The sequence below is a fragment of the Pogonomyrmex barbatus genome, unplaced genomic scaffold (genome assembly GCF_055798465.1).
Source record: "Pogonomyrmex barbatus isolate J1 unplaced genomic scaffold, ASM5579846v1 scaffold16, whole genome shotgun sequence".
Classification (NCBI taxonomy): domain Eukaryota; kingdom Metazoa; phylum Arthropoda; class Insecta; order Hymenoptera; family Formicidae; genus Pogonomyrmex; species Pogonomyrmex barbatus.
This window is the reverse complement of record NW_028297112.1, coordinates 1,384,586-1,404,420: the sequence shown is the minus strand read 5'-3', so window position 1 is coordinate 1,404,420 and position 19,835 is coordinate 1,384,586. Positions and strand designations below refer to the sequence as shown.

Here is a 19,835-nt window from a genome sequence, read left to right as displayed (position 1 = left end):
AAGTATAACTTCGAAACAAACAAAAAATTACGCATTGGACAGTTCTGAAAATTAAATTTAAAAGAAACAATCGATTGATAGAAATGACATATTACAGTTAATCGGTCGTATTATCAGGAATATTACTTTATTAAATATTAGTCCATTATTTACAGACAAAAATATTGTTTTATGCAGATCGAGCATTGCAAACGGGAGACCTAATTTTTAGTTCAAAGTTTATAAGCAAACTAAAATAATATAGAGTCTATATGTAACTTATTTAATATTACTCATATTATTTTTTTAAATTATAAATATATATTTGTTCTTTTTTTTAATTAAAAATTTTATGTAATGTATGTTTGATAGAGACTGAAAATAAACATTTTATAAAATAAGCGTTTAAAAAACAGAATCTTTTTCATTAATATTTATTGCAAAACTTTTTATATTAATTTTCTATTTGATAATTGGAGTATTTAAAAAATTTTACTTAATTTTTATATACAAATAGGATCAAACAATAGTTATTAGAATTAATAGAAAAAGTGCACAGTTATAATAATTATCATTCTCTATTAATTTTTTCTACAAATATACATCACTATTTCACTCGCAATAACCCGATAAAACGTGTATGACCAATATAGATTGGTTTGAATATATTTCAATATATCGCGTGTAAAACCGAAATGTATGAGGCTGAAGCTTTCATGATCTAAAAAGGTATCAGAAAATAATATTAATAGGAGTAATCTCTCAAATGATAAAAACGATATTTCAATCTGCTGACATATATATTATTAATAAACTTTAAGTATTTTAAATGTTATTTCATATTGCTGTTTGACATGTTTGACATATTTGAGTCATATATTATTAAGAAAAAAATAATATTAAGCAAAGCTATTAAAAAATAATTTAAAGCAAAGAACTTACAATAGTAAAACTTTCCAATGTTAAATCCATAACTTTTCTAGCTGTCGTCAATTGCTTTTGAGATCTGAGGATCACGAATAATAAAATTCGACATTCGCTAGTAGATAAATTGTACCAAACCATCTCATATACTGCATCACCGATAGATTTACTCTGAAAAAAAAGAAGTTATATGTTACACTTAATATATATGCAACTAGCACACGATACAAAAAAGCAAATTCTTTATTAAGATAAATAGATTATATTATATATGCATAATTTTATTAATTAATACTAAATAATCCAAATTTTAAAACATTTTATATTGATTATATATCAAGAGAATCAATTAATATATAAAAAAAATAAAGGATTAATAAAAACAAAAACGGGATATTCTCACCTTAGTGCTCAGATATTTGCCAACGAAACAAAAAACAAAAGCCTCCATAGTCACCGCAAGATATGGCATAATAAATTGTATCAATATTCTGGATTTACTCTCCATGTTCATATCTAAAGACTAATATGTTAAATAATATTTACAAATAATATGAGAAAACCAAAACTGAATAAATATACGTCTTCCGGGATATTATTACTGAATATATAATATAAATTTGTTTTAAAATTGCGTTATAAATTAAATATTATTTTAAATAAACTGGCTTGTTTCTCTTATGTTTATATTTCTGTATTTCTCTTTCTCTACGCTTATATTTCTTTTAAATGTTGAACATAAAAATTATTAAATATGATTAATATTTTCTTTATTACATATATTTACAAGATATATTATTTTTTCAGACAGTTCGAGAAACACGATTAGCAGTCCATTACTGTAGTAGCTGAAGCTGTCTTACTCACTATCATAGCCATAAATCCTAAGGCGCAAATAACAAAAATATTCCATATAAATTGCAACAAAGCAACAAATGAAAAGAAGTTTTCGATATTTTTCGACAACGATATGATCTTCTGATGTCTTGCAACAAGCGACTTGGTAAATAATAGGCTAGACTTCGACATGAAAGGAATATCTTTTAATTCTTGACACATGATCTCGATTTGTCCGCGTGAAGTACCTCGAAACGAAAACTAAGGTATCAAATAAGTTTAATAAATCCAATAAAAATTTTAATTAATCCGCCAACAAATATTTTGAATGTTATTATATTAAGCTTACCTAATGTGTATCATTTAGCTAAATAATTCACAATTATTTTCGTCTCTTAACTTATTTATGTTAAGATCAAAGCATTCAGCAACGCTATCACGATCGCCGTTTCTAACACATGAAAAAACACTCCCACGCCGACGAGCTCGTAAATGGGTGTTTTATAAACTTCAGGTGGAAACTGTACCTGTACCGGAAACTCTTGAAACTGTCCGTCTATGATAAGCACACGTCCACATAGCTGTCAATAAAATATAGAAAAGTAGAAACAACATTGACGGATACCAAAACGTTAGAACAACGTTGCTTGTCAAATTAGCTTTGTCCATCATCACGTATTTACGAAAATCGGTCACGCAATCCTTCCAGTCATCTTCCATCGCAGCCAAAATATCTGCAAATATCTTACAAGCGTCCATCGATGTGTGCCTAATAGATCACTCAGAGATCGTTTGATCGTTCCGAATCCGAATCGAATTCGAAAGATTATTAATTGTGACCGAACGATCGCTGGTCTTACCGACGATTAATCCAAAAGCTAAGCAACTTCAGCATCGTTAAGGTATAATCCAGAACAAGGCCTAGACCATCCATTAGCTTGGTCAGGTTGTTAAAATCAAGATGCGCATAGACGTAGGAGTACTGAAAGTATTGCATTACAAAAAGGATCGCCATGTAAAAAACCCAACGAAGCGTCCCGTGCGAAGCATCGGGCCATATGCCAATCAAACTGAGACCGATCTTCAGCAATGGACTTACAGTACTTATCGACATAATAGCACGTCACATTGTAACGTCACATTGAACCATCACTCCGAGAAACCGTGCGCGTCACTTGTCCCCTTCTGAACGAAATGAATAACGACTGCGACGAGAAGCGATACCGCGAAGAAAACACGGCAATCGAGTCTTTCTAATGCCATGGTATACACTCCCCACCACTGCATCATAGGGGTGGTAGAGTAATTTTACAGGGTAAAACTGCCACCGTTTGTTATGTGAGCAACGATCAATTGCAATTACTCATTTCGCAGTACAAATTACGCCACGAGGCAAATTAAATTGTAATGATAAATCAACAGCTGTGGGTTTCAGAACATGAAGAGATACACATGTACCTTTATACAAATAATTGGCTTTAAAAATGCAAACGCAAATGGTCATAGCTTCTTCAACAATTTCTCTAAAAAAATATTTAAGAAAAAAAGTATGTTGTTAAATTATATATTGTACATTTCCGAGTCTTAATATGGCAATAATTACACAAATAATGCACGATATTGCTATCACAAATGATAGAATATTGAATACTGATATCCACATCAATGGAGAAAAAAAGAGAAATTGCAGGTAAGAAAATTAAAATGTAGATTTAAAATGCATCGAATACGAGAAAACATGATAAACAGGTATATTAATAATATCTTTATACTGATAAGGTTCTATGTTATTACTAAAATATAGGTATTATATAAGTACTAATATAGATATTATAATACTACCTATTTTAATCACGTCTGTAACAAGTGTCTGTTGGCAAAACTTGCGACGATAATTTATCACCAACGCGAAGCATTTATTAAACTGTGGATAGATAATACTTCTTCCAATTTAATACATAGCGTGTAGTACAGACATGTACGAAACAGAAGCTTTCATGACCTAGAAATAATTTCAGTTAAAAGACGTGGAAAATTAAAAGATGCATCTACACTATCGTTATCTTACGCTCATAAATCCTTCTAAAGTGAGATCAACTATTTTCCCTGCAGTGATTGTCAGTCTCTTTTGCGATCGCAACATTATAAATAACAACGCACGAGAGTTGGACGGTACCAACTTGTACCAAAGTGATTCATATATCGCGTCACTAATCGATTTACTCTAAAAAGAGTAATTTGAGTTCAAAACACCTGAATAAGATGATTATTTAAATATCACTTATTATTTAATACTACAAATTTATCAGTAATTATTGATAATGTATAGCGTAATAAATTTTATTACACGATATACATATCGTGTGTGACAATATATTTTTAAGAGATATTTATCTTTTAATAATATAATAATTAATATAATAATTACTTTTTGTAATTTAAATAAAAGAAATCTAAATTTAATAAAGAAAGAAATTTTTATAAATGAAAAAAAAGTAATTGTACATTTTCTAGGCTTATAAAACATTTCTTTACTCACTTTGGAACTTAAAAATTCTCCTGCGTAACAGAATACGAAAACTTCTAATGTCTTGCAAGCGTAAAGCAGCGTAGACTTTATCAAAATCGCTGTGCCTTTCTTCATATTAAGAGCCTACGAAAAAGGATACGTTATCGATCAAAAGATCGTTCCAATATTTTACTTACAAGTATGATCATAAAACCGGAGCAACAGATGATTAAAGTATTCCATAGTAGTTGCATCAGCGCAATGGACGAAAATAAGTCTTCAATATCATTTGCTAAAGTAATAATTTTTCGATGTCTACGAATAAGATCTTTGATGACGGATAAAGATCTGTCGAGATCGTTGCTATTGGATATTTCCATTACGACTTGTCGCATAATATCTATTTGTCCTCCTACGTGAATTATCTGTAAATGTAAAATATCGTTACTATCTAAATTAAAACGAAAGACATTCATCTACAGTTACAAAGTTTATTCGGATTCAGAATAATGTCGAAAGATTTTATAGAAATTTTTATCTCATGATAAATCGCATTGTACACTTACCAGCGCGGCGAACAACGCGTCTATCATACCGACTACAGAAGCTAGCGACAACTCATAAAGAAATTGTCCGACAAGGATGCATTCGAAAAGCGGCGTTTCCAAAACTTCGGGAGGAACGTCCATTTTAACTGGGAATTCACGGGGAATGGTGTTGGGTTCATCAATGTGAATATTATTCACCGTGCGAATCACGTAAGCACCGACCGAAAAGAAAAAACCAGCTAGAGCGTGAATGCCGATCAGCACGACAGAAGAACGACGCGATTGAGACGCGGCTATCACCATAGTGGATCCATAACCGCTGATAACGCACTCGTTCCAGTCTCTATCCATTGCTGCCAGAATATTGTAAAATATCCTGTAGAAAGTGCATTTTTTTATATTGAAAACTGAAGTATATGTTAATCAGGTTTAGCATTTAAAAGAAGATTCAAGTACTAAAAATGTCTAAGGCTAGATTGACCAACGTTATTTTAGCTTTAAGAGAAACTGAAATACGTATCTGTCTTTATCTTTCTTTCTAAATAAATAAAGACAGACACGTATTTAAATCTCGCTGAAAGCCAAAATGACGTTGGTGCAACCGAGCTGTAAAGCTGTTTATTTCACAAAAGTATGATATTATCCTCATTGATCTATTAATTTCATGCTAACACGATTTTGTTATAAGCCTCAAAATGTTCCTTCAAATATTATTTAACATTCGAAATTTCTTATATTCGTTCTTTCTTATATTTCTTATATATTATTTCTTATATACATATTTAAAATGTTTCACTAATATCATATAATAAAACTTGTATCTCTCTCTCTCTTTTTCTTAGTATTTATAACAAATTTTTTTCAATGTCACTCTTTTTTAGGCAGATATTAAAATGGGAAATCTTACTTGCGATTCCACATTAAAACGAACAGCTTAAAAAAAGCGAGCGTGGTCGCTAAGGCAAGACCCAGACAATCCGTGAGGATTTGAAGATTACTTATGTCAAAATGTGCAATCACGTATGAATACTGAAAATACTGCAACACTGCTATCACTGTCATGTACGTGGACCAGTAGAGAGTCGGATAAGCCGAATCTGGCCACATACCGATGAAACGAAGGCCGATCTCAACTCCGCGATTGATAGTACTTGCGTGTTTCATCGCTCTTTGAAAACAGGTAAAAGTAAGCAGTCACGACACGCGTAAAAACCACACGTAGATGTTGTGTGATTTGCGTGATAACGTGAAAGTATATACTGAATATTGAATAATCGTAGCGGAGACGGTAAAGCAACATCAACGATCAATTGTAATTACACCTCATCGCATTAATTCTTGGAAACTCCCGGTTATATTAAAAACGAAAACGTTGACAATATTGTTCGTTTCCTTTGCGAGAAATGAACAATTCAATTGCAGTAGCATGTAATTACTTTAAAATCGTTTAAAATCGAATTTCTAGCTCGGCTCAATGTTAGCTGCAGCTATATCCAATGAAGAAAAAAATTATGCATAACTTTTAATGAAAACATTAACATTTGCACAGCGTAGATGTAAGCCATCAGCTGTGGGTTTCTTGCGAAGAGATTATACTTTTACGCAAATAATCGCTTTAAAAATGCAAACATAGATGATCATAGTCGTTAATAATCCCGCTAAAAAAAGTAAGTTCTTGAAATAAATTGAACATTTAGAAGCCATAAGATGGCATTAATACAAATAAAATGTGATATTCCATCAAAAGCGATAGGATACTTACTGACGTCAAGGGAGATAGAGATGTATTGCAGATAAGAGAAGATTAAAATGTAAATTTGAAATGCATCGAATACAAAGAAACGTAATAAAGATGTACATTTGTATTTTTATATTGATGAAATTCTAATATTATTATTAAAATACACGTTTTTGTATAATTTATTTTAATATAACAAGTATCTGTTGGCGCAGTTTGCAACAATAATTTATCACCAACGCGGAACAGTTGAAACTGTGGATAGATAATACTTCTTCCTTTAATACATGGCATGTAGTACAGACATGTATGAGGCAGAAGCTTTCATGACCTAGAAATAATTTCAGTTAAAAGACGCGGAAAATTAAAAGATGCATCTACACCATCGTTATCTTACGCTCATAAATCCTTCTAAAGTGAGATCAACTATTTTCCCTGCAGTGATTGTCAGTCTCTTTTGCGATCGCAACATTATAAATAACAACGCACGAGAGTTGGACGGTACCAACTTGTACCAAAGCGATTCATATATCGCGTCACTAATCGATTTACTCTAAAAAGAGTAATTTGAGTTCAAAACACCTGAATAAGATGATTATTTAAATATCACTTATTATTTAATACTACAAATTTATCAGTAATTATTGATAATGTATAACGTAATAAATTTTATTACACGATATACATATCGTGTGTGACAATATATTTTTAAGAGATATTTATTTTTTAATAATATAATAATTAATATAATAATTACTTTTTGTGATTTAAATAAAAGAAATCTAAATTTAATAAAGAAAGAAATTTTTATAAATAAAAAAAAGTAATTGTATATTTTCTAGGCTTAAAACATTTCTTTACTCACTTTGGAACTTAAAAATTCTCCTGCGTAACAGAATACAAAAACTTCTAATGTCTTGCAAGCGTAAAGCAGCGTAGACTTTATCAAAATCGCTATGCCTTTTTTCATATTAAGAGCCTACGAAAAAGGATACGTTATCGATCAAAAGATCGTAACAATATTTTACTTACAAGTATGATCATAAAACCGGAGCAGCAGATGATTAAAGTATTCCATAGTAGCTGCATCAGCGCAATAGACGAAAATAAGTCTTCAATATCATTTGCTAAAGTAATAATTTTTCGATGTCTACGAATAAGATCTTTGATGACGGATAAGGATCTGTCGAGATCGTTGCTATTGGATATTTCCATTACGGCTTGTCGCATAATATCTATTTGTCCTCCTACGTGAATTATCTGTAAATGTAAAATATCATTACTACCTAAATTAAAACGAAAGACATTCATCTACAGTTACAATGTTTCGGATTCAGAATAATGTCGAGAGGCTTTATAGAAATTTTTATCTCATGATAAATCGCGTTGTACACTTACCAGCGCGGCGAGCAACGCGTTTATCATACCGACTACAGAAGCTAGCGACAACTCGTAAAGAAATTGTCCGACAAGGATGCATTCGAAAAGCGGCGTTTCCAGAACTTCGGGAGGAAAGTCCATTTTAACTGGGAATTCACGCGAAGCGTCGGTGTGAATATTGTTCACCGTGCGAATCATGTAAGCACCGACCGATAAGAAAAAACCAGCTAGAGCGTGAATTCCGATCAGCACGATAGAAGAACGACGCGATTGAGACGCGGCTGTCACCATGGTGGATCCGTAACCGCTGATAACGCACTCGTTCCGGTCTCTATCCATTGCTGTCAGAATATTATAGAATATCCTGTAGAAAGTGCATTTTTTTATATTAAAAACTGAAGTATATGTTAATCAGATTTAGCATTTAAAAGAAGATTCAAGTACTAAAAACTGTCTAAGGCCCGATTGACCAATGTTATTTTAGTTTTAAGAGAAACTTAAACACGTATCTGTCTTTATCTTTCTTTCTAAATAAATAAAGACAGACGCGTATTTAAATCTCTCTGAAAGCCAAAATGACGTTGGTGCAACAGAGCCTAAGTGTAAAGCTATATCTATTTCACAAAAGTATGATATTATTTTCACTGATACATTAATTCCATGCTAACACGGTACATGATTTTATTATAAGCCTCAAGATGTTCCTTCAAATATTATTTAACAAAATTTCGAAATTTCTTATATTCTTTCTTGTTCTTTCTTATATTTCTTATATATATGTTATTTCTTATGTACATATTTAAAATGTTTCACCAATATCATATAATAAAATTTGTATCTCTCTCTCTCTCTCTTTTTCTTAGTATTTATAACAAATTCTTTCAATGTCACTCTTTTTCAGGCAGACATTAAAACGGGAAATCTTACTTGCGATTCCACATTAAAACGAGCAGCTTAAGAAAAGCGAGCGTGTTCGCTAAGGCAAGACTCAGACAATCCGTGAGGATTTGAAGATTACTTATGTCAAAATGTGCAACCACGTATGAATACTGAAAATACTGCAATACTGCTATCACTGTCATGTACGTGGACCAATAGAGAGTCGGATAAGCCGAATCTGGCCACATACCGATGAAACGAAGGCCGATCTCAACTCCGCGATTGATAGTACTTGCGTGTTTCATCGCTCTTTGAAAACAGGTAAAAGTAAGCAGTCACGACACGCGTAAAAACCACACATAGATGTTGTGATTTGCGTGATAACGGTGAAAGTATATACTGAATAATCGTAGCGAAGACGGTAAAGCAACAACAATGATCAATTGTAATTACACCTCATCGCATTAATTCTTGGAAATGCGCGGGTATATTAGAAGCGAAAATAATGACAATATTATCCGTTCTCTTTGTTAAAAGTGAACAATTCAGTAGTTGTATAATAGCACGTAATTGCTTTAAAATTGTAAATTTCCAGCTCGGCTAAATATTAGTTTTAGCTATAGCCAGTAGAAAAAAATTATGCATAAGTTTTAAGCGAAACGTTAACGTTTGCGCAGTAGACGTAAGCCATAAGAGAAAAGCGAAAAATCTATTATCGTAAAATACCTGATATCTGAGAACCGATTGATCTCGTATTTTGCCCCCTATGTGTTCGTTCATGTTTTTTCTCATTTCGTTTTCTTCCACGGCCAAAGACGTACACGCTTTCAGAGCGAATTCTCTTCAGAGCGATGGTGATAGAAGAACTAGACAAGAAAGACGAAATTGCTAGCATGTGATGTAAAAATGTAAGTAACTGTCAATAACGTAAATTGTATTTAATTATAACATAATACGTTAACGTAAGAAAAAAAGAAAACTGGGGTTGAATAATTGAAACAATAGTCTATTCTTAGACAAAAATTTTCTAAAGATATATTCAATAGTCACAGAAATAAATCTTACATATATTATCGTTGAGATACATGTCTGCCTGCTTTTTCTTTTTCAAATACGTAATATTTCTTAAAAAGATTTTTTATAACGTTTTAAATAAAGTATCATTTAGTATCAGTCAATTGTCATCAATAAAAAATATTTATTCAATAAACTTGTTATGAATAATTTCTACTGAAATAAATTTATACGGCTTATAAATTGTGCAATTCCATTTAGTTAACAATAATAATGGTTTGATAACTATAAATAAAATACTATTCTAATTAAGAAATTCTATCTAATTATTTTCTCGATTTTACGACATTGCATTTAATACTGATATATACGAGACAGAAGCCTTCATAATCTAAAAAGAGTTGCTCGTTATTAATTCAATGAGTACAGTATATTAAATAAAAAGATTATTTATATAATTTCTTACACTTGTAAATCCTTCTAAAGTCAGATCCATGACTCTTCCTGCTGTGATCGTTAATCGCTTTTGACATCTTAATATCATAAACAATATAATGCGACTGTCGCTTGGCGGCATATTATACCAAAGTGACGCGTATATTGCATCGCCAATCGATTTGCTCTAAAAACAGAAATCGTTTGAAACGACATGATAAAAAATCCTTCCTATTATAATATTAAAAAGGATTATATTTTTTAAAATAAAAATGTAAAATATGAAATATAAAATATGATATAAATATGATAATTTTTAAATGTAAAATAAAAAGATCGAACAATATTTGACACAACGCAGATTAAAAGAAATATATAGATACTTAAAGAATCTCGATTATATACCTTGGCACTCAAAAATTCTCCTGCAAAGCAATATATGAAAGCTTCCAGGACTATTGCGATATAGTAACTCACAGACTTAATCAAACTTGCTCTATCTCCGGCATCAATGGTCTGTCGTGGGATACGAAAAGAATATTATTATCCAAAATGTGAAGAAAGAGCGACCGATATTACTTACAATTATGATCACAAAACCAGTGCAACACATAACCAACGTATTCCATAGAACTTGCATTAATGCAATGTGAGTATACAGATTCTCGATATTTTCTGATAAAGTAATAATCTTCTGATGTCTGCAAATAAGGCCTTTGATAATAACTAGAAATGTGCTGCGATCGTATTTGCCATTAGAAATTTCGTCTAAGTCTTGCCGCATAATGTCGATTTGGCCACTCACATGAAGTATCTATAAATACGAAATAATGTTATTTAAAGTAATAGATATTTTTTATTTTAATATTAATTTAGTTCAATAAAGCGATAATGGAATATTATAATCTTAACTTTTTAATCTCTTCGTAATCATTAATACTTACTAGCGCAACAAGTAATGCATTTATCAAACAGACCACAAAAGCTATCACCATATCATAAAAAAATTGTCCAATTAAAAAACACTCGAAAATCGGTGATTTGCTAACGTCGAAAGGGAATTCCATTTTTATGGGGAGTTCTCGAGAACTATTGCCAAATTGATTGATATCGTTCGTGGACTGGAGCAAGTGCTCGCCAATTGATAAAAAGAAAGAAGAAAAAGCGTAAATACTAAATACTGTGTTAGCAAAACGACGCGACAGATCTGCCATGCCCGTCATTGTAGACTTGTACGAATCATTAATAACACACTCACTCCAATCTTGATCTATTATCTTCACAATATAATAGAATATCCTGCAGGAAGAGTAACATAACATCGGGTAATGTACGTATTCATACATTTCTTCATGTAATAAGTCATGATAAATATTTATATATACGATTTCATTTAACGAACAATAGCGAATATTAACGAATATTATCGAGAAAAGGATTCTCGATATTATAATATGGACAATAATAAAGTTAATGAGAATCAGCTATAAATAATGCGCAAATTATATATTAATCTTAACTACATTTATTAATAAAAAGTGCCAAACGTCTCGACTCGAATTTGAGTCATCTTCAGCGTGAAAATGTGATAAGGATATATATCTCTGAGTTTATTCGATAAGCCCAGCTATAAAAAATAATGAGAATAAGTCACTCAAGTCAGTTCGCTAAATGAAATTATTATATACTAAATTAATTAATTAATTATTTTATTTTATAATAATAAAAGCTTATTACATTATTTAATTATGTTATTAATAAATTTTTATTATTATCAAACGTAATATAGATACCTAAAAAGATTTATAAAACATAATTTATTAATTAATAAACTTTTAATTTTAATTTTATGTGAGGTGGTACGTTTAAATCGTAATTTCATATAAAATAAAAAAGAAAAAATAGTTATAAAATAATTCTCATTTTTTGAAATAGACATGGGTTACAATAAAAAGAAAAAACACGCAAGAGAGTAGTATAAATCCCGTTACACCAGCACATCGCAATGAGCGTCTGTACACTTCTAGTTCATTGAAATAATTCAATTCTAGTCGAAACGGCATTTGGCATTTTTTATTAATAAACGTAGTTAAAATTAAGCATATAATTTGCGCACCGTTACCGAATTCATTAGCCTTACTGCTGTCTATTAATATATCTTAACACACACATTTACAAAAATTATAAAATGTTTACATAATTAAATTGACATTGGATACAAATATATTCTACAGAGTCATTCTCACAAAAGGACACGTCTTACCGACGATTCCGCCACAGAACAAGAAGTTTGAGAAAAGCAAGGCTGTAAGCCAAGGTAAGACTAAGAGAATCCATGAGAAGCCCGAGATCGTCCAATTCAAAGTGTATGAATACATATGCATATTGATAATATTGCACTATCGCTACCGATGTCATGTAGCTAAACCAATAGAGATTCGGATAAGCCGAGTCCGGCCACATGCCAATAAAACGAAGCCCGATTTCGATCGAGCGGCTGATGGTACTCGCACGCGTCATCACTCTTTACTAACTGCCGAATGTTAAAAATCAATAACGGACGTCAATCCGTGAAAGACACACGTTTCGTGCATGCTCAATACGCTTCACGTGATAGTTAAAACACTAAATGATCGTGGCGGAAAAACCGTCAAGTGCAAAACCACTCTAAACGTAAATCAATCGTAATTATATCTTGGACGTTTGCAACGCAAGATAATACTAGCTTATAGCAGTATCAATTAGAAAAGAAGGTACGATTATTTCTGCTTTTTCTCTGAATCAGTAAACAATATAATACTGCACAATGACAAATAATCGCTTTGAAACAGCGTTTCTAATTTGAGGAGCGTTTATCTATATCCGTTTGAAAAAAAATTGTGCACAAAGTTTGGAAGAAACGTCAATGTCTATGAAACACAAATTAAGGTAGAAAAAAAATGAAGAACATTTATTATAGTTGAATATTAAGTATATTCATAGTGCAATAATACCGCAAATTTTTTTTGTTCTTCGCTCACGTGTCTCATGTTACTTCGCTTCTGTTTTAAACAAAGACGAGAACTTCCATAGTTCCTGTAATAAAATAATGGATTTCGCCAACATATTCTTCTGCCACCAGATCGTAACATAATGATGGATTTTGTTGTTTTTTAAATAGATATCGAATAATCCCGCTGCAGATAAAAGAAATTAATACAAAAATCTTTCAACAAATCAGTTTACAAGGCAATGGGAAAGATCGCGTGCATTTCCGATTTGTTAAAGAAATTGTTAAAAATATATAATGTAAAACAATTATCTTTAAAAATATAACAAAAGAACATATTATACTATATATGTAGATCTCAAAAATATATATAAGGTTAACTTTAAAAATATATATATATAAAGTAAAATATATATAAAGTTTAACTTTTCATTTTAAAAAATTAAATTGAAGAAGATAGTTAGAAAAGTAATACAATACATTATTTATTATCCAAATAATATCAAAATAATAATTATATATTTAATAATTATATATTTACTTATGTAAAGAAAGAAAGATATGTTAACAGAGGATTCGATAAATATAATAACTGGAGCAAGATTTGTATCCATACATTCTAAACAAGTGAACAAATTTTTCACGTTATTATTATGAAAAATATGTTTATAAACTTGTTCCTTTAGAGCAATCATCTAGCAATATTTTTATTCATAATATGTCAAAATACGTTAAAAAACGGAAGTGTAAGACAAAAAACATTACACTTTACGAAAGAATTCAAACTGGTTTAGTTATAACAAAAAATAATTATTTACTAAATTTGATGAGGAATAATTTACTCAAATAATATTATGTTTTTTTTTTATAATTTGAGTAATTTTATTTGGCCAAGAATAATTGTCTGACAAATTATTGTAGATAGGGCAACAATTAATATGCATTGTAGCAACTGACAAATGTCATTCTGAATTTAGTACATTGCATTTAATACCGATACGTAAGAAGCCGATGCCTTCATAATCTAAAAAGTGGGCATAAAATTGTTTGAATTTTGTCTAAAAAAATATAGTGTATATTATAATGTAATGCCTTACGCTTGTAAATCCTTCTAAAGTTAAATCAATGACTTTTCCCGCAGTAATCGTTAAACGTTTTTGCGATCTTAATATCACAAACAATAAAATGCGGCTATTAGTCGGTGGCATATCGTACCAAAGTGATTCGTATATTGCATCGCTAATCGATTTGCTCTAAAAGCAGAGCAAGTTTAATTTAAAATATAATAGCGGCAAACTTGAAAACATTTTTTATCGTTCAAAATGTCCATCTTTTAAATTATAATTATTTTTTTAATAAAAATCAATTTTTTGCTAAATAATAATCACAATTGTTGTAAATATTTTCACGAACCTTGGCACTCAAAAATTCACCGGCAAAACAGAGTATAAAAACTTCTAGAGTGATTGCAATGTAAAAACTCACAGACTTGATTGAAGTTGTTGCACTTTCATCAGTGCCAATAGTCTGGAATAGAACAACGAAGAAATATTCTTCAATGAAAACGCGGAACAAAAGCCACAGCTATTACTCACGATTACAATCACAAAACCAGTACAGCAGATGACCAGAGTATTCCATAGAAGTTGCATTAATGCGATATAAGTATATAAGTTTTCAATATTTTCTGATAAACTAATAATCTTTTGATGTTTGCAAATGAGCCCTTTAATAATAATTAAGGATGCGCTGGAATTGTATTTTCTATTAGAAATTTCATTTATGTCTTGTCGCATAATATCGATTTGACCGCTTACATGAAGTATCTATAAATACAGACAATTGAAATATTAAAATTATTGATAATTGAAACTAAAATATTATTCAAAATATAACATATTTTATTATAAATTGGACTCAAATATATTAAGATATGTATATATATATATATATATATATATATATATATAAAAGATACGCAATTATAATCAATGAAAAAGCTGGAGAAAGAAAATATTAAATATATTAAGTATTAAGTATATGTTAATTATTAAAACGTATATAAAAATATTTTTGCAGGATCATTGCAAACTCACCAGTGATACGAGTAACGCATTTATCATACCAACTATAGAAGCCAGTAACAGTTCGTAGAGGAATTGTCCAACTAGAAAGCATTCAAAAATTGGCGATTCGCTGACATCAAAAGGGAACTCCATTTTTATAGGGAGTTCTCGAGAATTATTAATTATGTCAACTCCACTGGCGTCGCCCATCGACTGAAGCAAATGTTCGCCGATCGAAAGGAAAAAAGCAGCTAAAGCATTGATACTGATCATCACGTTGGAGCAACGACGTGACAAGTCCGCCACACCAGTCATCGTAGACTCGTACGAGTCATTGAGAACGCATTCTCTCCAATCTTGATCCATCGCCTTTACAATATAATAAAATGTCCTGCAGAAAGCAGCTTGTATATCGAGTATTGTATACATTAAATTTCTTTGCGGAAAAAAATAGAAGAACATTTAAATATTTGATTTTACTTAGGCAAGATTTATTAATAATCCAACTTCATTTTTATTAAAGGTTACTCAATAATGTAACTTTGATCACCGTTATTTTGTTTCAAGTTACGTCACAAAAAATACGTCTTACCGGCGATTCCACCATAAGGCAAAGAGCTTAAGAAAGGCAAGAGTATACGCCAGGGTAAGACCGAGACAGTCCATGAGGAGCGAGATATCACTCAAATCAAAATGCGTGAGGACATACGCATATTGGTAATATTGCACTATCACCATCGTCGTCATGTAGATTAACCAATAGAGAGTCGCATAAGCCGAGTCCGGCCACATGCCGATGAAACGGAGACCAATTTCGACTGGGCGGCTGATGGTACTTGTGCGCTTCATCGTTCTGTGACAATCACCGAACGTTGCGAGCCGACGACTATCGAGATGTCAATGCACTATGACTCATGTGAACTTCGTTTAGTAAAATTGCACGATGTAAACGTTACTGAATAATCGTAGGTAGAGAAATAAAGCGCAGGCCCCTCGATCAATCGTAATTATACGCTATTACAATCTATTACAATCCCATTATTTCTTGAGATGTAAGTACACTGAATAAAAAAACAAAATACAACCGCTTTTATATTTTTCTACAAAACAGCATATGTAATATTGCTTTATAGCGCTTGATAATTGCGCTATGAGATGAAACTTTCTAAACTCCAAGAGAACCATTTTCTAGGCGCATCTATATCCATTAAAAAAACTGTGCATATTTTTGAAGAACAGTTAATATCTACAGGCAAAAAGGATAATATAATATGATAGAACAAGGCGAAAAACATTTAGTGATCAGTATATACATGAAAGGTAGATTGTTCTTATTCTCAATGATAACATTTTATAAATAAATAGTATTTTCATATATAAATTTAAATTATATTATTAAAAAATTAAATCTTTGTCAAATTTCTTTGTATTGATACAAATCTATGTATTTCAATATTCCGATCAACGGAACGTTGATTAAAGTTATCCCTGTCATATCGTGTAGAAGCATCTTTTTCCTTGCAAAATGTCAATCATTCGTTATTGTCACAGTAATAAATTCAATTCAATATTTCACTCTACTAGAAGATTTTTTAAATGCAACTTTATGGTTTTTAATATAATGCGCGCAAAACGGATATATACGATGCGGATGATTTCATAATCTGAAGTAATTAAAATTATTGTTTCAGTTTCATTGGTTTAAAACGACGAAAGTTTCTGGATAGTTCAAGAGAGAAACTTACGGTCGTAAAACTCTCCAACGACAGATCAGTCATCTTGCCCGCAGTGATGGTTAATCGTTTCTGCGATCTCAGCATGAGGAACATCAAGACTCGACATTCACTTGGTGTTAGATCATACCAGAAGCATTCGTACGCGGCGTCACTGATAGACTTGCTCTGCAATGATAAGAAACTTTCACGATTAATCGCGTCTAATTATGCCTCATTTTGAAATTAATACGAAATCTACGACGCTACCATTTACGCTCCATTACGCTGACCTTAGCGCTGAGGTATTCTCCGGCGTAGCAAAAGACGAATGCCTCGAGAGTTATCGCGATGTAAAAGATGAGCGATTTTATTATCATCGTAGCGCCTTCTTCCGTACCGATGGACTGCAATGAAGAATATAAAACATTGTTGCCATATACATTCAAGCATAAATTTGTGAGTACCTTATGAGAAATATTTAAAAATGAAGAAATGCGTACGCATGTAAACGCACACGTATAACGAGTGAAAGAAAAAGTTATATAAAAGTATAAAAAAAGTATAAGAAAAAGTATATAAAAAAATGTGAGATCACAACTTACTATTACGATCACGAAGCCTATGCAACATATAACCAAAGTATTCCAAATAAATTGTAACAATGCGATATTCGAGAAAAGATCTTCAATATTGTCTGATAAATCGATGATTCTTTGATGTCTGTTAATTAAAAGTTTAATAATAGCCAGAGAAGATTCTGATGTAGGCTTCTTAGAAGAAATTTTCAGGAAGTTTTGTCGCATGATATCAATTTGACCACTTACGTGCAGCACCTAAAAAATATTTTTCATTTTAGATATTTTTAGAATGGTATTTTCATAAAAAATCTGAAAGATTGTACATACAGAGTGGTAATATTTAATAATAAAATTATTATATTCATTGAAACATAAAAATTCAATACTACTAAGAAAAGCAACAAAAACTAATAATCAAATATATCATATATACATATATCAAGAAAATAAAAATATAATTTCTAATATGTACTATAAAAATTAACATAATTAATTTATTTCTGATTATCATTCAAGTTTTAATCTTAAAAAGCAAAAATTTAGGTAATTTAGATATTTAAAACTTAACAGACAATAAGACTAATAAGAATCAACGCTGTAAACAGTGTGCAAATTATATGTTTAATCTTAATCATGTTTATTAAAAATATTTTTACTCAAATTTTCAATTTGAGTTATTTTCAATAGTACAAAGAGAAGATATTTTCTGTTTAATATTTAAAAAAAAATATATATATATATATATAAATAAATATATATATATATATATATATATATATATATATACATATATATTTTTTTTTAATAATTAGCTACGAAGCTAAAATATGCTATATGAAAATAATTATTTCTGTTTTTTATGATAATAACGTTTTTCATGATAATGATTTATAACGAAATTATTTTTAACAATCCGTAAATCAACTATATTAATTGATTATAAAATATAATCGAAACTTACCAGAGTAACGAGCAAAGCATTCAGCATAGCTATGATACAAGCTACCGACAAATCATGAAAGAATTGGAGTACCAATATCAGCTCAAAAATCGGTGAATTATCGACATTAAAAGGGAATTCCATCTTGATGGGCAGCTCGCGAGTTGTATCCTCGTTCTTTTGAATCATCGATCGGAGTATTGGCCCGCCGATCGTGTAGAAGAACACGGCTAACGCATTCGTCGTGATCATCACATTGGAACACTGACGAGACAAATTGGCGTGTCTGATCATCGTGGATATGTCTGAGTGGACTGCGATCCCGTCACTCCAGTCCTTGTCCATTGTATCCAGAATAATGTACAACTTTCTACGGGAACATTTCTTACATCTGGTATATCGTTCGCGCAATGTAGAAACGAAAAGAAAGAAAATGCGATCGATTGCTCGCCTCGTCTGCAGAAAAACCCATTAAGCCATAATCTTACCGACGATTGAACCAGAGATTGATCAGTTTGAGGAACGACAGGCTGTAACCCAACGTGATGCTTAAACCGTCTACAAGAATCGAGAGATCGTTGATGTCAAAGTGCACCATGATATATGAATATTGAAAATATTGCACTATCGCCACCGACACGATGTAAGTCCACCAATTGATATTCGCATATACGCAATGTGGCCAGATTCCAATAAAGCGCAAACCGGCTTCGACCGATTCGCTGATGGTGCTCGCGCGTCCTATTCGCGTCGTATTTTTGCCCAATTCTAACATGTTTCTCTTTAAAGTCGAACAGACTATCGTCTCCGAGCTGTGCGAATCTCTTCGACATAATAACATCGAATATAGAAAAAAAGTTGAGGGAAGGGGGAGATTAGATAATGCGCGACAATAAGCCATCGATCAATTGTAATTACATATACTTCGCAGAAATGGCGAATGAAATTGATATTGAATGCTCGCCAATTTGTTGGATTATAGCTCTTGAAGGAAAATGAAGTATAGAAAAAACGATTTGTTTCAGGTCTTTTCTCTCTATAGCTTGAAAATATCGAGTTTTTTCTAGATGGAATCGCTCGTTTGACAAGTCATTTACATTAAAGATGCATAAAGCTTGCTGAAGACCATTCAAGCTTTCTCAATGCTCACTGAGAATGAGAAAAATAAATATAGTGAAGCGAAGATCAAAATAAAAATGAACAAAAATGTAACATAAGTTGAGCGATACGACATATAATCATATTTCTGTAAAACATTTATACCAAAAATTATTTTTATTTAAAAAAGATGTATAACAAGAAAA

General features: G+C 31.2%; 5 protein-coding genes and 1 pseudogene across 9 annotated transcripts; all 6 read right to left on the bottom strand.

Moving 5' to 3' along the window:
- Positions 1-108: 108 nt before the first annotated feature.
- LOC148937114 (4-vinylanisole receptor-like) lies at positions 109-3,360 on the bottom strand (annotated as a pseudogene). Its single transcript, XR_016138606.1, has 6 exons — positions 2,601-3,360; positions 2,141-2,509; positions 1,771-1,988; positions 1,307-1,426; positions 922-1,074; positions 109-700 (listed from the first exon to the last, which is right to left on the bottom strand). The product of XR_016138606.1 is annotated as a 4-vinylanisole receptor-like (transcript).
- Positions 3,361-3,492: 132 nt separating this feature from the next.
- Positions 3,493-5,999, bottom strand: LOC105423060 (4-vinylanisole receptor-like). 2 transcript variants are annotated; one of them, XM_011632706.3, is made up of 6 exons: positions 5,705-5,999; positions 4,816-5,173; positions 4,447-4,674; positions 4,280-4,393; positions 3,809-3,964; positions 3,493-3,742 (listed from the first exon to the last, which is right to left on the bottom strand). In XM_011632706.3, the coding sequence occupies exons 1-6, from the start codon at positions 5,959-5,961 to the stop codon at positions 3,692-3,694; spliced, it is 1,164 nt and encodes a 387-aa protein (XP_011631008.2). In that variant the 5' UTR covers positions 5,962-5,999; the 3' UTR covers positions 3,493-3,691. The 2 variants fall into 2 exon arrangements, with proteins under 2 accessions (XP_011631008.2, XP_011631010.2); XM_011632708.3 differs by lacking the exon at positions 3,493-3,742 and having other exon boundaries at positions 3,864-3,993.
- A 639-nt stretch (positions 6,000-6,638) lies between these two features.
- Positions 6,639-9,100, bottom strand: LOC112552312 (4-vinylanisole receptor-like). The gene is made up of 6 exons (XM_089073871.1): positions 8,843-9,100; positions 7,934-8,279; positions 7,568-7,795; positions 7,401-7,514; positions 6,933-7,088; positions 6,639-6,866 (listed from the first exon to the last, which is right to left on the bottom strand). The coding sequence occupies exons 1-6, from the start codon at positions 9,097-9,099 to the stop codon at positions 6,816-6,818; spliced, it is 1,152 nt and encodes a 383-aa protein (XP_088929997.1). The 5' UTR covers position 9,100; the 3' UTR covers positions 6,639-6,815.
- A 479-nt stretch (positions 9,101-9,579) lies between these two features.
- On the bottom strand, positions 9,580-19,749 carry LOC105423063 (odorant receptor 85c-like). Of its 3 annotated transcripts, XM_089073867.1 has the most exons (6): positions 19,020-19,749; positions 18,553-18,901; positions 17,616-17,846; positions 17,304-17,417; positions 17,044-17,199; positions 9,580-9,660 (listed from the first exon to the last, which is right to left on the bottom strand). In XM_089073867.1, the coding sequence occupies exons 1-6, from the start codon at positions 19,430-19,432 to the stop codon at positions 9,622-9,624; spliced, it is 1,302 nt and encodes a 433-aa protein (XP_088929993.1). In that variant the 5' UTR covers positions 19,433-19,749; the 3' UTR covers positions 9,580-9,621. The 3 variants fall into 3 exon arrangements, with proteins under 3 accessions (XP_088929993.1, XP_025073084.2, XP_088929994.1); XM_025217299.2 differs by lacking the exon at positions 9,580-9,660 and having other exon boundaries at positions 16,607-17,199; XM_089073868.1 differs by lacking the exon at positions 9,580-9,660 and having other exon boundaries at positions 17,063-17,199; positions 17,281-17,417; positions 19,020-19,705.
- LOC112552310 (4-vinylanisole receptor-like) lies at positions 9,673-13,684 on the bottom strand. Its single transcript, XM_089073872.1, has 6 exons — positions 12,507-13,684; positions 11,188-11,542; positions 10,827-11,057; positions 10,649-10,759; positions 10,275-10,430; positions 9,673-10,199 (listed from the first exon to the last, which is right to left on the bottom strand). Exons 1-6 carry the CDS (start codon positions 12,761-12,763, stop codon positions 10,149-10,151), a joined length of 1,161 nt encoding a protein of 386 aa, XP_088929998.1. The 5' UTR covers positions 12,764-13,684; the 3' UTR covers positions 9,673-10,148.
- Positions 13,826-16,148, bottom strand: LOC105423062 (odorant receptor 13a-like). Its single transcript, XM_025217306.2, has 6 exons — positions 15,891-16,148; positions 15,329-15,689; positions 14,828-15,058; positions 14,646-14,759; positions 14,330-14,485; positions 13,826-14,256 (listed from the first exon to the last, which is right to left on the bottom strand). The coding sequence occupies exons 1-6, from the start codon at positions 16,145-16,147 to the stop codon at positions 14,206-14,208; spliced, it is 1,170 nt and encodes a 389-aa protein (XP_025073091.1). The 5' UTR covers position 16,148; the 3' UTR covers positions 13,826-14,205.
- Positions 19,750-19,835: the final 86 nt, after the last annotated feature.